This window comes from Calypte anna, chromosome 21 (assembly GCF_003957555.1).
Source record: "Calypte anna isolate BGI_N300 chromosome 21, bCalAnn1_v1.p, whole genome shotgun sequence".
Taxonomy (NCBI): Eukaryota; Metazoa; Chordata; class Aves; order Apodiformes; family Trochilidae; genus Calypte; species Calypte anna.
The window spans coordinates 2,822,922-2,835,897 of NC_044266.1; the positions used below are offsets into that span (position 1 = coordinate 2,822,922).

The 12,976-nt window shown below is 38.7% G+C and overlaps 1 protein-coding gene across 1 annotated transcript in view; it reads right to left on the reverse strand.

The window, feature by feature from the left end:
• PEX14 (peroxisomal biogenesis factor 14) overlaps positions 1 to 12,976 on the reverse strand; it is a 69,334-nt gene that overhangs the window by 11,249 nt on the left and 45,109 nt on the right. The window contains exon 4 of the mRNA XM_030463783.1: positions 4,293 to 4,415. Coding sequence (XP_030319643.1) covers positions 4,293 to 4,415 — 123 coding nt within the window. The remainder of the gene's footprint in view (positions 1 to 4,292; positions 4,416 to 12,976) is intronic.

A 12,976-nucleotide genomic window follows, 5' to 3' on the forward strand; every position in this document is an offset into this window, starting at 1 on the left:
TAACAAAACATTCTACATCTGAAATCCTCAAAAAGCAACAGAAGGGACCCAGACATTTTCTCCAACTCTAGAGGCTAGTTTTTGGTTTATTTACTTTTTACAGCAGCATCTGTAAATTGCACATCCAAAGTAAATAGTTGCTATTTTTCAGATCCCCATTTATCTCAGAATTAACATTCTTGCTATTAGTTAACTGGGCCTTGCTCTTCCAAGTAAGGTCAGCCTCACTAGTATCTGTGTTTAGTCTGGAAGAGATGATTTTGGTAAATCAAACACTGAATGCATGGAAGGGAGGTGGGGAAGAAAACACAGTTTGGATTCGTTACCATTTGTACTTGTAAGAGAAATCAGTCTGCATTCTACAGCCTCGCACATAATGAAGATACAGGGGTGAGAGGAGAACATCCAAATGGAAAGAAAAAGGTGTCACTGGAGCAGGTGTAAAATCTGCACAAAATCCCATAAATGGAGACCACAAATGGGGGGAAGAACCCAGACAACACCTGGATGATAACCATGCAGCTTTGCACATCTAGCACGGAAACTCCCCTAAGTTTGCTTGTAATTATAGGGGTTAGAAAGGTAAAAAAATATATAAACCCAATTAATCATTTAAATATTTAAAGTCACATTTTTGTCCTCAGTGCTGGATTAGTCTATTTCATAACTCCAACAGCAGACAGCCCTGTTTTTTTACTGGGGGTTCATTTTAGAGCATGTTTAAACTAGTCAGATTGAGTGATGCTTCCAGCAACTAATCGCATGTCAAATAAAAGATATTTTATGTAATAAATTACTGCTACAAGTAATTCAAATGTCATTTATCAGTTTTATTATCAGTCAGGCAAAGTCTTGTTTCTCTATATTAATCAAATTCAAGCTTTTTTTAAGCTTTTTTTTTTTTTTAAGCAGTTTTGACACCTCTTGGCAAAAGTGCAAACAGGAGGGAAGGAATTACTCCTCCAGAACAGGAGGAGAAATAGTAGAGATAGTATTAAACTGAAGTACAGTGCCTAGAAACTTAGCTGAATTCATGTCTCTTCCTCCAAAAAGTTAATATTTCTCTTAAACCAACCCCAGGAGGAGTTCAGCATACTAAGCTGCTCTGGAGGTTTACAGATACACTTGTTTCTCATCAACTCTGAAAGAATAAGGAAGGATTTCTATAGGTAACAGCTATTCCCAACAAAACATTGGAAGATCAGGTAATACCTACAGTGGCAGTTCAGTTTGTACAGAAGGGATAATCATTTATTTCCTGCAACTTTAACAATTACAATAGTTGACAACAGTCAGAGATCAAGCAAATAAAATCAAAGCTGTGAACAGGATTTCTTGCTCTGACTCACAAGAATGAACATCTAAGGCTGGAGCTGCTGGCAAAGGGCATCAGCTCAGCTGTTTGCCCATTACCTACTAAATAATCTCTTGAGATGGTTCTGCAGCCATCCTGGACTTCTGTACTCAGAACTCACAGTTTGAACATAATCTGAAAACATGAAGCAGCAACAGCTTGTGAGGAATGGGGGCAGGGAGAAATGATGTTTCTCAAGACACTTTTTAAGCACAATACTCTCCTCAACCATTTCTCCTTTTTGGTCTGCGGGGGATAATTCTTTCTCTTTAGTTTTGCAATTCTGTGTAGAGGTGTCAGAACTACTGAAAAAAAAAACCCAAAATATCAAAGTGGTTCAATCTTCAAGACTTAAACTGCAGCAGATCAGCTGCTGCTTCACAAGAAAGTCATGTCCATGTCTTCTTCGGGGAAGACAAATACAGCTCAATCTTTTTCAATATAAGCTCTTCCAAAAAAAGCTGTTCCCACCAACTTAGAGATTCAGCAGTCTACCTACTATCATTTGTCCTCAGATATACTTTGAACTTCAAACCTTGGGGCATTCCAGCACTGGTGTCATGAATACTCTCAAAGATAAGCACAACAGATAAACAGAAAAAGTAGTATCTCCCTCTGTACATGTCAACCCCTGACAAATCTGTGAAAGATAAATTGACTATCACAGAAAAACCTGTCCTGGAACAGATTTGCACCAATTCAGAAATGTTCAGTACAGGATTAGCATCCAAGTGATGAAACAATGTACAGCATGCAAGGCAATATAAAGAGCACTGAGCCACTGCACAGTCTCATCCATCAGCTCTACAGAAATTCACATATTCTTTTTGCATTTCTGATAGGATGGAAAGCACTTAAGAGTAAGGCACAAAGATGTTCCCATCATTAACAACACAATTACTGCACCAGTCAAGAACTAGAATGGGGTGCAGATGACACCTAATCAAAACAAATACTTTGGTCAAATGAACACAATGGATATTTAGCTATTTTTTCTTTTTATACAGACATTTAAAGGTTAAGCTTAAACAGAAGGCCTACAGGTAATTGCTAGAGAAGGGAGGAACAGTATCTCATTAGCCTATTGTTATCATTTCCCCCATTTTGGAGGTTGCTAGAAAAGACTGGCTCCCAGGTAAAAGCTTTTGGTTCATGTGATTTACAAAGCAGCAATAAGATCATACAGCTAGAGCATCAGTTCACACATACAACCCCTACAAAAGCTTTATTTTGGTGGTATTTTTATTCACCTTTGCTTTTTGAGCAGTGCAGAATGATACTTTCAGACTTGTCTTTAGAGCTGTATGTTGTTATGTATTTTGATATTTAAATATTAGTTATGATTCTTACATAGTAAGAAGAAATTGGTTGCTGGTGCTCTGTGGAAAATCAAATTAGTACAAGGGAAAACAACCTTTTTTAGATAAAGCTGCAAGGCTTAACAGTGATGACAGGGTTTTTCCAGTTGGAATTGCATACTTCTTTCCTGCCCTACTCATATTAGTGGAAAACTATAAGGGAAGATTAACTCTTCCAATGTCAGTTTGCAGTAGAAGCTGAATGATACACTAAGAAGGATCTGGCACTGTTTCTTCAGCAAGGGAGCAGATTTTCCTTTTCTGGCATTTTCTGTGAACTATGGCAGACAGGTATTAGCCCAGAAAGCAGAACTCAGTCCTGGAGTACACAGCATCACCCAATACAACAGTCAGAAATATTCCAGTTCTGAGCCCAACTCCCTCAAAATGTTTTTCTTCCAAAATCACCAAGCCAGAGTATTTAAAAACTCAGAAAGCAAGTCCAGTATTGTCTCTAGCAAGAAAAAACTATGCTACAAATTAATAAATAGAACCCTAAGTGGACTGTTACATCAGTCACTAACTGACCTAGAGGTGTTCAGAAGCAGGAGCAAAATCCTGTTCTTAATACTTGGCAGGTAAATGAAGTGCTTTTCAAACTGCCAGACACACATGTGAGCTGAACAGCTTCTTTTGATGGATTTTTAATGGTGTGTACTTTGGTTTTTATTGTTTGGAGCTTAGATACTTTTTTGTGAGGTTTGTTTTAAAATGCAAATATATATGTAAATTTTGAGTCTACACAGATTATGTTGGGACTTTAAAAATTCTTTGGGAATACATTTTGTACACGAAATCATACAATCATAACCTCACAGACTGCACAGAATTTCTGCTGGCACCCCTCAGACTATTTAAGACTGAAGAGAGAAAGCTTATTAAAATTAAGGAACCTTATTAACTGTTTATTATTATTTATAACTTGACAACACTCTTAAAACTCAGGGAGCTGGACTCAACTATGCTTATGGGTCCCTTCCAACTGAAGATATTCATTCTATGATTCTATAAACTATCAGGTTGCTTGACTCGTTAAGAAAATCAGTTCTCTAATTAAAACACAGAACTTTAGGATGATGTCCAACAGTTTATTGAACGGAGTCCACTACTGCAATAAGTTAAGATGTAAGTGTTGCACTTCTACAGCACCTTCTGTCCAAGAATATATCAGCTCTATTGCATATTAATGATCTAAATATTAGAAATCTCTACTGCTGAAGGTAAGCTTTAGAATGGAAGACTGAGTCCTATGTTAACCAAATGCATTTCTCAAGTCCTTGCAGTGGTCAGAATCTGATTTTATTAACTATAACCTTGAGGTCAAAAGGTGTCATAGGCTACTACATGTGATGTTTGCTTGCAGGTGATGATCATTTATTTCACAATTTCCCTTGTTCATACCTTGTCAGAGGCACCAACAACCATGAACTGCTCTCAAATAACATCTGGTGCCCAATTCTGAGAAAAAATGTGGCATTAGTTAAACTGATATCTAGGGTCTGGTGCAGAAATCTGTGAGATTGCTGGAGAAATCACTGCAGAAAGCAAGAGGACCAGGTGTTTTTCAAAGTGTTACTTACTATGCACCACAGGGTAAGAGGGCTGAGTTGGCACAAGCTGTGTAGAAGGACCAGGGGACTGTGGCTCATCTGTGCTTGTGCCCGACTGCTGGAAAGCCAGGTCGATTTCTTCATCTGTCAGGCCTGGGGGAGCAGAGGAAATGAAATCAGTTTAGCACCTTTACCCACTTGATGCACGCATAATTAAATTCTCAAGCCAGGCAGAACCCTTTCAAGCTGCAAAGAATTTTGGCACCGACTTGAGCAGTAATGCCTCCCCAATTTTGGATTCACTGGAATGTCTCCCTCTTTTTTTCTCTGTTGCAATTTAACCTTAAGCGACACAATATTAGCCTCAATGCTGCTTCCAAATGTGGCTCATTCAATTTCCTTAATTTATCCTTGAGTTTATTGCTGCTTTTGAAGTAGCTTTCTATTGCAATTCTCCATTCTTCCCCCGAAAAAAAGATACCATCAACTGCAAATGTGGCTCATTTTAATCTGTAATGGTGTAAAAAAAAAAAGAGGGAAAAAAACTAACAATAATGCATGAAAACAGACAGGGAAACAAAAAACTAATTATTGGGTTAGACGACTAATTAGTCTAGATCGTTTCTGAAGACGGGAATAATTTGCTTTATTTTATGACAAATGCAGAAATAAAAAGAAAAAATCAGGACTGACTGTGATTAGTATGAATGGGACACAGAATGTAAGGAGGAAATAAAACTATAACAAAACAGATCAAAACAAGGCCAAGCCCAAACTTTCAGCTTAGCATTGCCCCGGCCTACTGCTGCATGATTAGATTGCCCCAGGGCAGCCTGGTTTTCATTTCATGCAGTGCTGTAGTAACACTGCACACATGGTACCCGTTGCTGCAGTCACTCCTGCCATCAGGAAATGCCAAGGTGACCATCTGTAATTGGCCACAACATATGGAAAGGATTTGGCCAACAAGGGGGAAAAGAAAAGCAGCCAAAGGATTCACAATGACCAGCATCTGTGAAGAAGGAAGCACAGCTGGATTATTTTTTCCAACAGGAGAAAACATCCTCTAGAAAAAGAATTTAATACTCAGATGGCAACCATGATGTGGGGCCTGGACAGCTGGGTATGATCTGTTATGTTATTCCCCTGCACAGAAGCAGATAGGAAGCCAGTGTCACTGCTAAGAGGAACACGGGAAGTGATGCAGGACCTTTCCCTGGACCTGCAGTGTGTATGCAAAAACACTCAGAAAGGCTGGAAGGGACAATACGGATTTAAGGGAAGAGATTTGAAGAGGCAGTCCATTTGCTTCTCGTATAATTGCCGTAGTGACTAAACAGTGAGGAAAAAGGGGATGGATATGGGAGCAGGGAGAGAAAGAGGGGTAGTGCTGTCTCTCCATCACCTCCTCTTGAGATCCACCAAGTACTGCTCGAGATGAAATTCCTGAACTTATTCCCTTAAAACACTTAGGTCTTTAACATTACAGGGAGATGCCATACAGAAAATGTTAGTATGTGAGATTCCAGGAGTTCCTGTGGGATATTGTTATAACTAATCAACAATACAGATACTGATGCACAAGTTAGGTGATTTCTCTTAACCTAAAAGAATATTGTCAGTGTCAGAAACAATACCAGAAATCTGACTTTCCTGTTCTCTGGTCCTGCCATCTGTCAGAATCTCCCTTTATTTGTGTTTGATGTATTCCTCCAACAGTAAGGAACCAAACCCACACGTAACACCATGGAATGAGACTTACAGTGACAGTAATAAAAGGCATGTGAATTCAGCCTGCTTTTCTAGTCACAAAAGCCATACTTATGGTCTCTAATCCATTCTAAAAAGCAAAGTCCTAACCAGAAAGAAACATTTTTAACCAGCTGCTAATTACCCATTGTAGGTGAAAGCACAAACAGATGCCAGCACTGAAGATCACTGGCAATTATGGAATTTCATAAAGATGGAGACAACATCTCTGAGGTCCCTTCCAACCCAGCCAATTCTATGATTCTATGATTCTATGAACATTAGCTGCTGGCTGCAAATGTGGCTCCCACCAGAATAGGGCATGTTGATCTATTTCATGCAAAACCAGCAAATCTGATCATATGTAACACTCAGAAATGTATGGAAGTTATGCTGGATCCTTACTTCTTTCTATGAAAAGAGCAGGAAACAATACTTACTGTTTCCTAACCATATTGCCCCTTGGATTCTCATCCAGTTGGAGAAAAAAAGAAACTAAAAGTTTTTGCTGATAAAATGCACTTCCAGGATTATTCTGGTATTGCCAACTACAGACACTCAAATATCACTATTTCCATTAAAACCTTGCTGTGCTCTGAAGAAAAAGCTGATGTGAATAGTAGAATGATGAGAAACTTTTCACATTTGAGTTCTTGCTCTGCATGCTGTGCAAAGCAGTGCAAATTGAAATTGTTATTACTTCCCTGGCCTATTCTGCTTCCTTGTGAAGTGGTCTTGTTCATGGTACTAGGGGAATCACCCAAAAGAATATCACAACTACATCTCTTCTTAATTGTCAGAGAAGACTGGGAGTGCCATCACCTTGGAACACCTTTTTATTCATCTGAACAAGATGTTTTTAAGGTCCTGTCATCTCAGCCACCAAGCATTAAGGGAACAATCTCCTGAAGCTAATTCTTTAAGCATAAATATATATATATGGAGTAAGTCTGCACTGCAACTACTCATCTGTGGATTCAGAAATAAAGCTGCCTTCATGGCTGTCATTTCTCACACACACTAACAAAAATGTACAAGACATTCTGAGCCTGTCCTCAGGCAATTATAACTAACTCACCAAAATTCCCTTTGGACTGTTTTTTTTTTACAGATTCACCACCTACACAGACGTGTGCACACAGTATGAGTTTTCCATGCCCCAAATTACTCAGCCTCGATATATTAATTATGTAGACAAGTGGGAATTTCTAAACAAGATCAAAGTGTCATCTGTTCCAATATCTCACTTTGCTTTATTATTATTTCTATCACCCCACTAATATATAAATAAGTGTCTATGGTCCATTAATTGTTCTCACCTAGCAGGAAGGTGGTAACCTAAAAAATAATACCACTTTACTTGGATGCAAAAACTGGAGCTTTGTGTCTAATATAACTCTCAAATAGGTGTGTCAAGAAAATCACCTAAGTTTAAAAGAAGAATTGCTTTAAATCCACTTTCTCAACACTCTGGAAAACAGACATTTCAATTCTTCTGGAGTTTCACCAAGATCACGACCATGCAGAAAGCAAAAGGTTAAAAGGAACAATAAAAGAAACTGCCAATTGTAAGTGAATTATATTTGGCTTTGAAAGCTGAGCCACGGCTATATTATAAAAGGCATCTCTTTGCGTTGTTTACCATCACCCTGACTAATGCAGACCTTTTTTTTTTGTTTTAAATAATCTCATGCAAATTAGACACACACTTCCTTCCAGTTGATTGCTATCTGCAAGGAATAATCTAACCGCAGAGGGTACTGAGCAAGGACTGAGCTGAGGAGAAGGATGCAAGGAAACTGTCTTCATAGCCCTACAGAATGCAAACCTATTCCCTTCCCCCAACCATCCATTTCATTCCTCTACAGCACCACAGCAATTGCAAAGAATTAGTCATAATTTTCAGAAAGCCTTAAAATTTCCTTTTCAGGCTTCAGGTTGTTGATTTGAATAATCCAGCACCCATGACTGTTTTGCTCTGAAAGACTCTTGCTGACCCTCTTTTGTGATTGGCACTGCTGCCACTCAGTTTCCAGGGATCACTCAGCCTCTGTAAATTGTAGTCAAACACAGAATCAGAGCAAGTCAGAGAATAAAATGGCTTGTCACAAACATCTCTGGATGCCTGAACGCTGGGTATTGTATAAAAAGCCCCTTTGACCAAGAACTTTTAAGACCTGACTGTCTGTTTAGGCCCTTTTATAATACCTACTACTATTTAATGTGACTTCATGTACACAAAAATATCATTCCTCTAATGACTGCTCTGAAGCAGAGGAGCACTCAGAGGAGTACTGTTACCTGTAATTTACAGATGAGGAAGAAGTGAGACATACAGATACCAGAAATGCACCAAGGTCAGAACCCAATCTCTGACAGTATAGAAAATGAAACTCAGGAGATGTGAGTCCCAATTCATTGTTTTACCATCAATCCATTCTTCTCTATGTTCTGTATGAAATACAGTAGCAACTATTGCACTGCAAAACCCTTATTGCAAGAGCCAAGAAGTTTCTTCTTCCCCTTCTCTGACACAGGCTCTGACATTTCAGTGACAACCTTTTTTCCTGTCCCATCCCCTAAGCATATCTTTTTCTTCTTTATATTCCTCCTTGCATTGCTCAATCCAATAATTAATGCAAGATTTTCACAACCTGGAGGCAATATTAGTTTTAGGGAGAAAATTTCTGGTCAGGAGGAAATTAAGAATTGTGCTGAGGGAATAGATTGCTTTACACACACACACACACACACACACACACACACACACACTTTCTTTAAGAACAAAACAGAACTGAACATCTTGTTTGGCAACAATAAACTATATAAGTACCCAAAGTTACTGCAGAATATCTTATGACTAAAAGGGAAATCTACTGGTAGGCACCCTGAAACAACATTAGGCTCCTGTTCCTGGAAGCCACTGAGTCAACTCTGCTCAGAAATAACATGGCCACATTTTAAAAGAATCATCATAAACCCTTCTGGGATCTGATCCAGACTAATGATTCCACCTGTTCAGTCAGTTACATGCAGTGCTGGCTGATTCTTTTATCAAATGTTTGTCCTATATCCCACTCTGTGCTTAGCTGAACACATTTCAAGAAGGTCAAAGAGGCACAGTCTCCAGATCAATTTTCTTTCACACATCTTGGATCACATTCACAAGGCCATGCCCAACCCAACATTTTAACAAAACCTACTGTCTCAGAGATATGCCTCTGATTGATTTATTTTATTTTTTTTTTAGCTTTCATTTACCTTAAGACACTGGATTTGAATGTAAACATCCTGCTGCTACAGTCCCAGCTCAAACTTTGTGTAAAGGAACCCCAACATCAAAGTGAAATAGGCTGGAATCAAGTGTCAGGCCAAAAAATGCAGAAATAAAACTAACTTGAAAAGTTACCAAAAGGGCTTTGAATTCTTATAGCTTTCTTCATCCAGGAGACTGCTCATTGTGCAACTGCAATCTTTAAGACAGAATATACTTTAACCCATCAGGGTGACTAAGCAGCTTTCAGAACTGATCAAGATGCTCTAACCTCAGTTGCACTGCACTAAAATAAGGAGGGGAAAAGCTGGCTACGGTGCTAAGAATTACAGGAGGCAACCAGGAAAGAATAGGTTAAAATAAAAAGTACTTTGGCATAATAGAAACAAATAAATAAATACATCTGGCAGCAGTTTCTCTTCCTGGCCAAGCTTTTTGGAGTCTATAATAAAATGAAGTATAATGGAGGAGAGGAGGGCAATGTCAGAGGGTGAGGGTTTGGGAGAGAGGTTGTTAAGTATCTCCCTCTCCTCAGCTGTGTTTACTCCATTTACAGGACCCCAGGTGATTGATAGACAAAAGAAAAGCAAGCAGATAGTAACCCCCCTCTGGGAGCATCAGTAAAGGGGATAACTCCTGACATCATCCAGAGCCCCAAACTCTCCTAAGCCACTTGTAATTAAAAAGACAGAGCAAGATATGCAAACCAGTGAAAAAGTAAAAGAGGGCTTTTTTTTTATTATTTATTATTAACATTTTGTTGGAACAGTGGAGTGCAATAAGGACTCTCAGAGCCGTTAAAAGTCGTTGGGTGACCTGCAGACCCCTATTTCCCAGAGCCTTGTATAAAATTGAATTTTTTAAACATAAATTACACGTAATGACGACACTGTAAAAACTAACAGTAATGGAAAGCTGTGCTGTATTTCATTAGCCTGTATTATTCCGTGCCACCTGATCCAGCCGGGCCTTGTTTATGAGTTAGTGTGTTAGCAGATGCCGATGGAAGCATTTGCTTCGACCTTGCTCTTCTCATTGGGGCATGAAATTACGACGGCAGCACCTTGATATTACAGCCATAAATACAGTAAACTGCAAATTTAAGCCAACGGCTCCTATTGTCTCTGAACATAAAGCTGATCGGTATTTATTTAAAAGGAGAACGAAAAAAAATATTATATATCACCTTGTTTATGGGTCTGGTACCCCCCCCTTCCCCTAATCTGCCTTATTCACTTGGTTAAATACTAAACAAACAAACTAAATCCTCCCTATTTTCTACTGATTAAATATTCGTATGAAATGAGGATTGTCTTCAGAAAACTGGATCAAAGTATTTTCACTCTGAATAAGAAAGGGCAAGCTACTTGTTCAGCATGTCTTGGAATGGAAAAAACAGGAACAAGTGCTGTAACTTTTCAGTTTTCTATCAAAGAGAAGTTAAAAAATAGAAAATGAAAAAGTGGCTTCAGGTCACTCACTCGTGTGTCTCTAACATGTATGTGTATAAACAGGAGAGAGAGAAAAAGAGAAATATGCTTCCTTCCAGCTGTTTTCTATTTTAAAATATCTCCCTTGCTAATACTATTTCAAAACAAGGAGGAAAGGTATAGGAAAAAATTGCAGTAGGATTAATGGGAGGGGTAAAAATGCATGGGATTACTTCTGTGAGGCAGCAGACAGCAGGGAGAATGCCTCATCCTCCTATGGGCATTTTGGGTAAATACCCCTGTTCACTGACAACATACACAGCAGAATTTATTAAAGGGGAAAAATCAAACACAAAGGCAAAAGGACATTGTAATATCACAAAGCATATCACAGCATAAATCACAACATTATAAGTCAGTGCAAAATGTATTTCACTGGTAGTTTCAAGGCACAGAGAATACAGTTTCACTTGTAGTAAGAGAGGTCAGGTCTTCCTCTTTTAATGTAAAGTAAGCTCCTTGCTTATATGAAGTATGTTATCTCTGTTCCACATAGAAAAAAGGCAGGGATACCTTAAGTAAAAGCTCTCAGTGCTCAGCTATGTATTTCAAAGGCCAAAGCAATAAGAGGAGATTACAAAGAACAACATACAGGATGAAGTGGCTGGATAACTGGACTCAGACCTGGGGTTCTGAAATGTCCTATTACATGTAATACTATCAGGGCCTTAACAGGATTTGGATGCCTCATTTTATAATTAATCTACAACAAATCTTCAGGTAGCAGACAGCAGAATTCCTTCACAATTTTTCCTTCACAAAAAAGTCCAATAAGAAAAAAGGCAGACAGCAACATGACCAAACAAGACATGTCCAGAAGTCCTCAGTAACTTGAATCATACAACCAGAAGTTTTGTTACAAAGCCCAGTAAAATTCCTACACAAGTGTATAAAAAACCACTGCAAAACTTCAGTTTTGGTATCTTCTTCCAAGGACCTGTTTACTACAGTCATTCTAAGAATACCAAAATGGGGGGAAAAATTATTTTATCATCGTCTACGGATTTTATTTTTAGGTCTCTTGCCTTCAGCTTTTCCTTTCTGTTATAAGACAATCAGAAAAAGAGTACCTGACAGAAAGCCTCCTTTGAGTGGTCAACGGTAGAATGAGTCCATCTGTCTGTGGCACCACTAGTGATGAAGAGACAACACATGAGACTAAGTGAGAAGCCAATGTTCCCAACCCAGGAACACAGGACATCCAATTCAGCCAGTCCATCATGTCAGAATAGTACAGAGAGAACAAAAATTTTTGCTTATTTGTAGTTAATATCTACCTTGGGGTTTGCAGGCTTTGAAGAATCTATGCCAGGATACCAGTTCCAAGACAGTTTATCAGGACTAAGACTGTAACTGAGGCTCTGACATTTGTTTAAAAGAAGCCCATATAGGGCAGAAAATCCAGATAACAGAAGAGAAACTACTCTAGTAACCATAGTGCTGTCGTAATTTGTTACAACAACTGAGAGCCTCCCTAGAAATAAGAGTATGCACTCACAAAACAAGCACAAGGTACACTACATGGGTTAAGTTTCCAAGCATGCCCAGCCCATGATCTGCAAATGTTACTCCTGCAGAGAAACCAGTCTCATGGTGATGGTTCCTGAGCCTCATTACTTGTATTATAACACTCCTTAGGGACCCCAAAAGTCATTCCCTTTTCAGGTACCATGCATCAACTGTTGCTATGAGCAGTACAGCAAACAGTAGCTATAGCTGCACATTTCTAAGAAAATGTAAAAAGGCATGGAAGTCTGTATGGAAAAATGTATGGAACTGGAAAGACAGTAACATTGGGTGAGGAGCCCTGGACACAGGAGTCCAAGTTCTTTTTCTGATCAATATTTTCTCAGAACATGATGGAGTGGCTTTGTTCCTCCAAGTGGCTTCTGTGAAGTGGAATCAATGTTAAGACACCTAGGAGTCAGGTATCATCACACTGATAAGGTCAGTGAAGAAAAATAATTTTAAATACTACATATTTGATTATTATGGTACAAAAGTTTCAAGTAAATCTGGTTTGAGCTTCCCCCATTAAGACAGACACTCACACACTAGCATAAAAAGACATGTCAGCAAGTATTCAGTATGGACTAGAAATCACCTTCGTGCTTCTTCCTTTTGTTTTAGAGAATTTTTTTTGCATGCCATTAAAATATTGTTTGCTGAATGCTACTACAAAGCTAGCCACCTGTAAAATT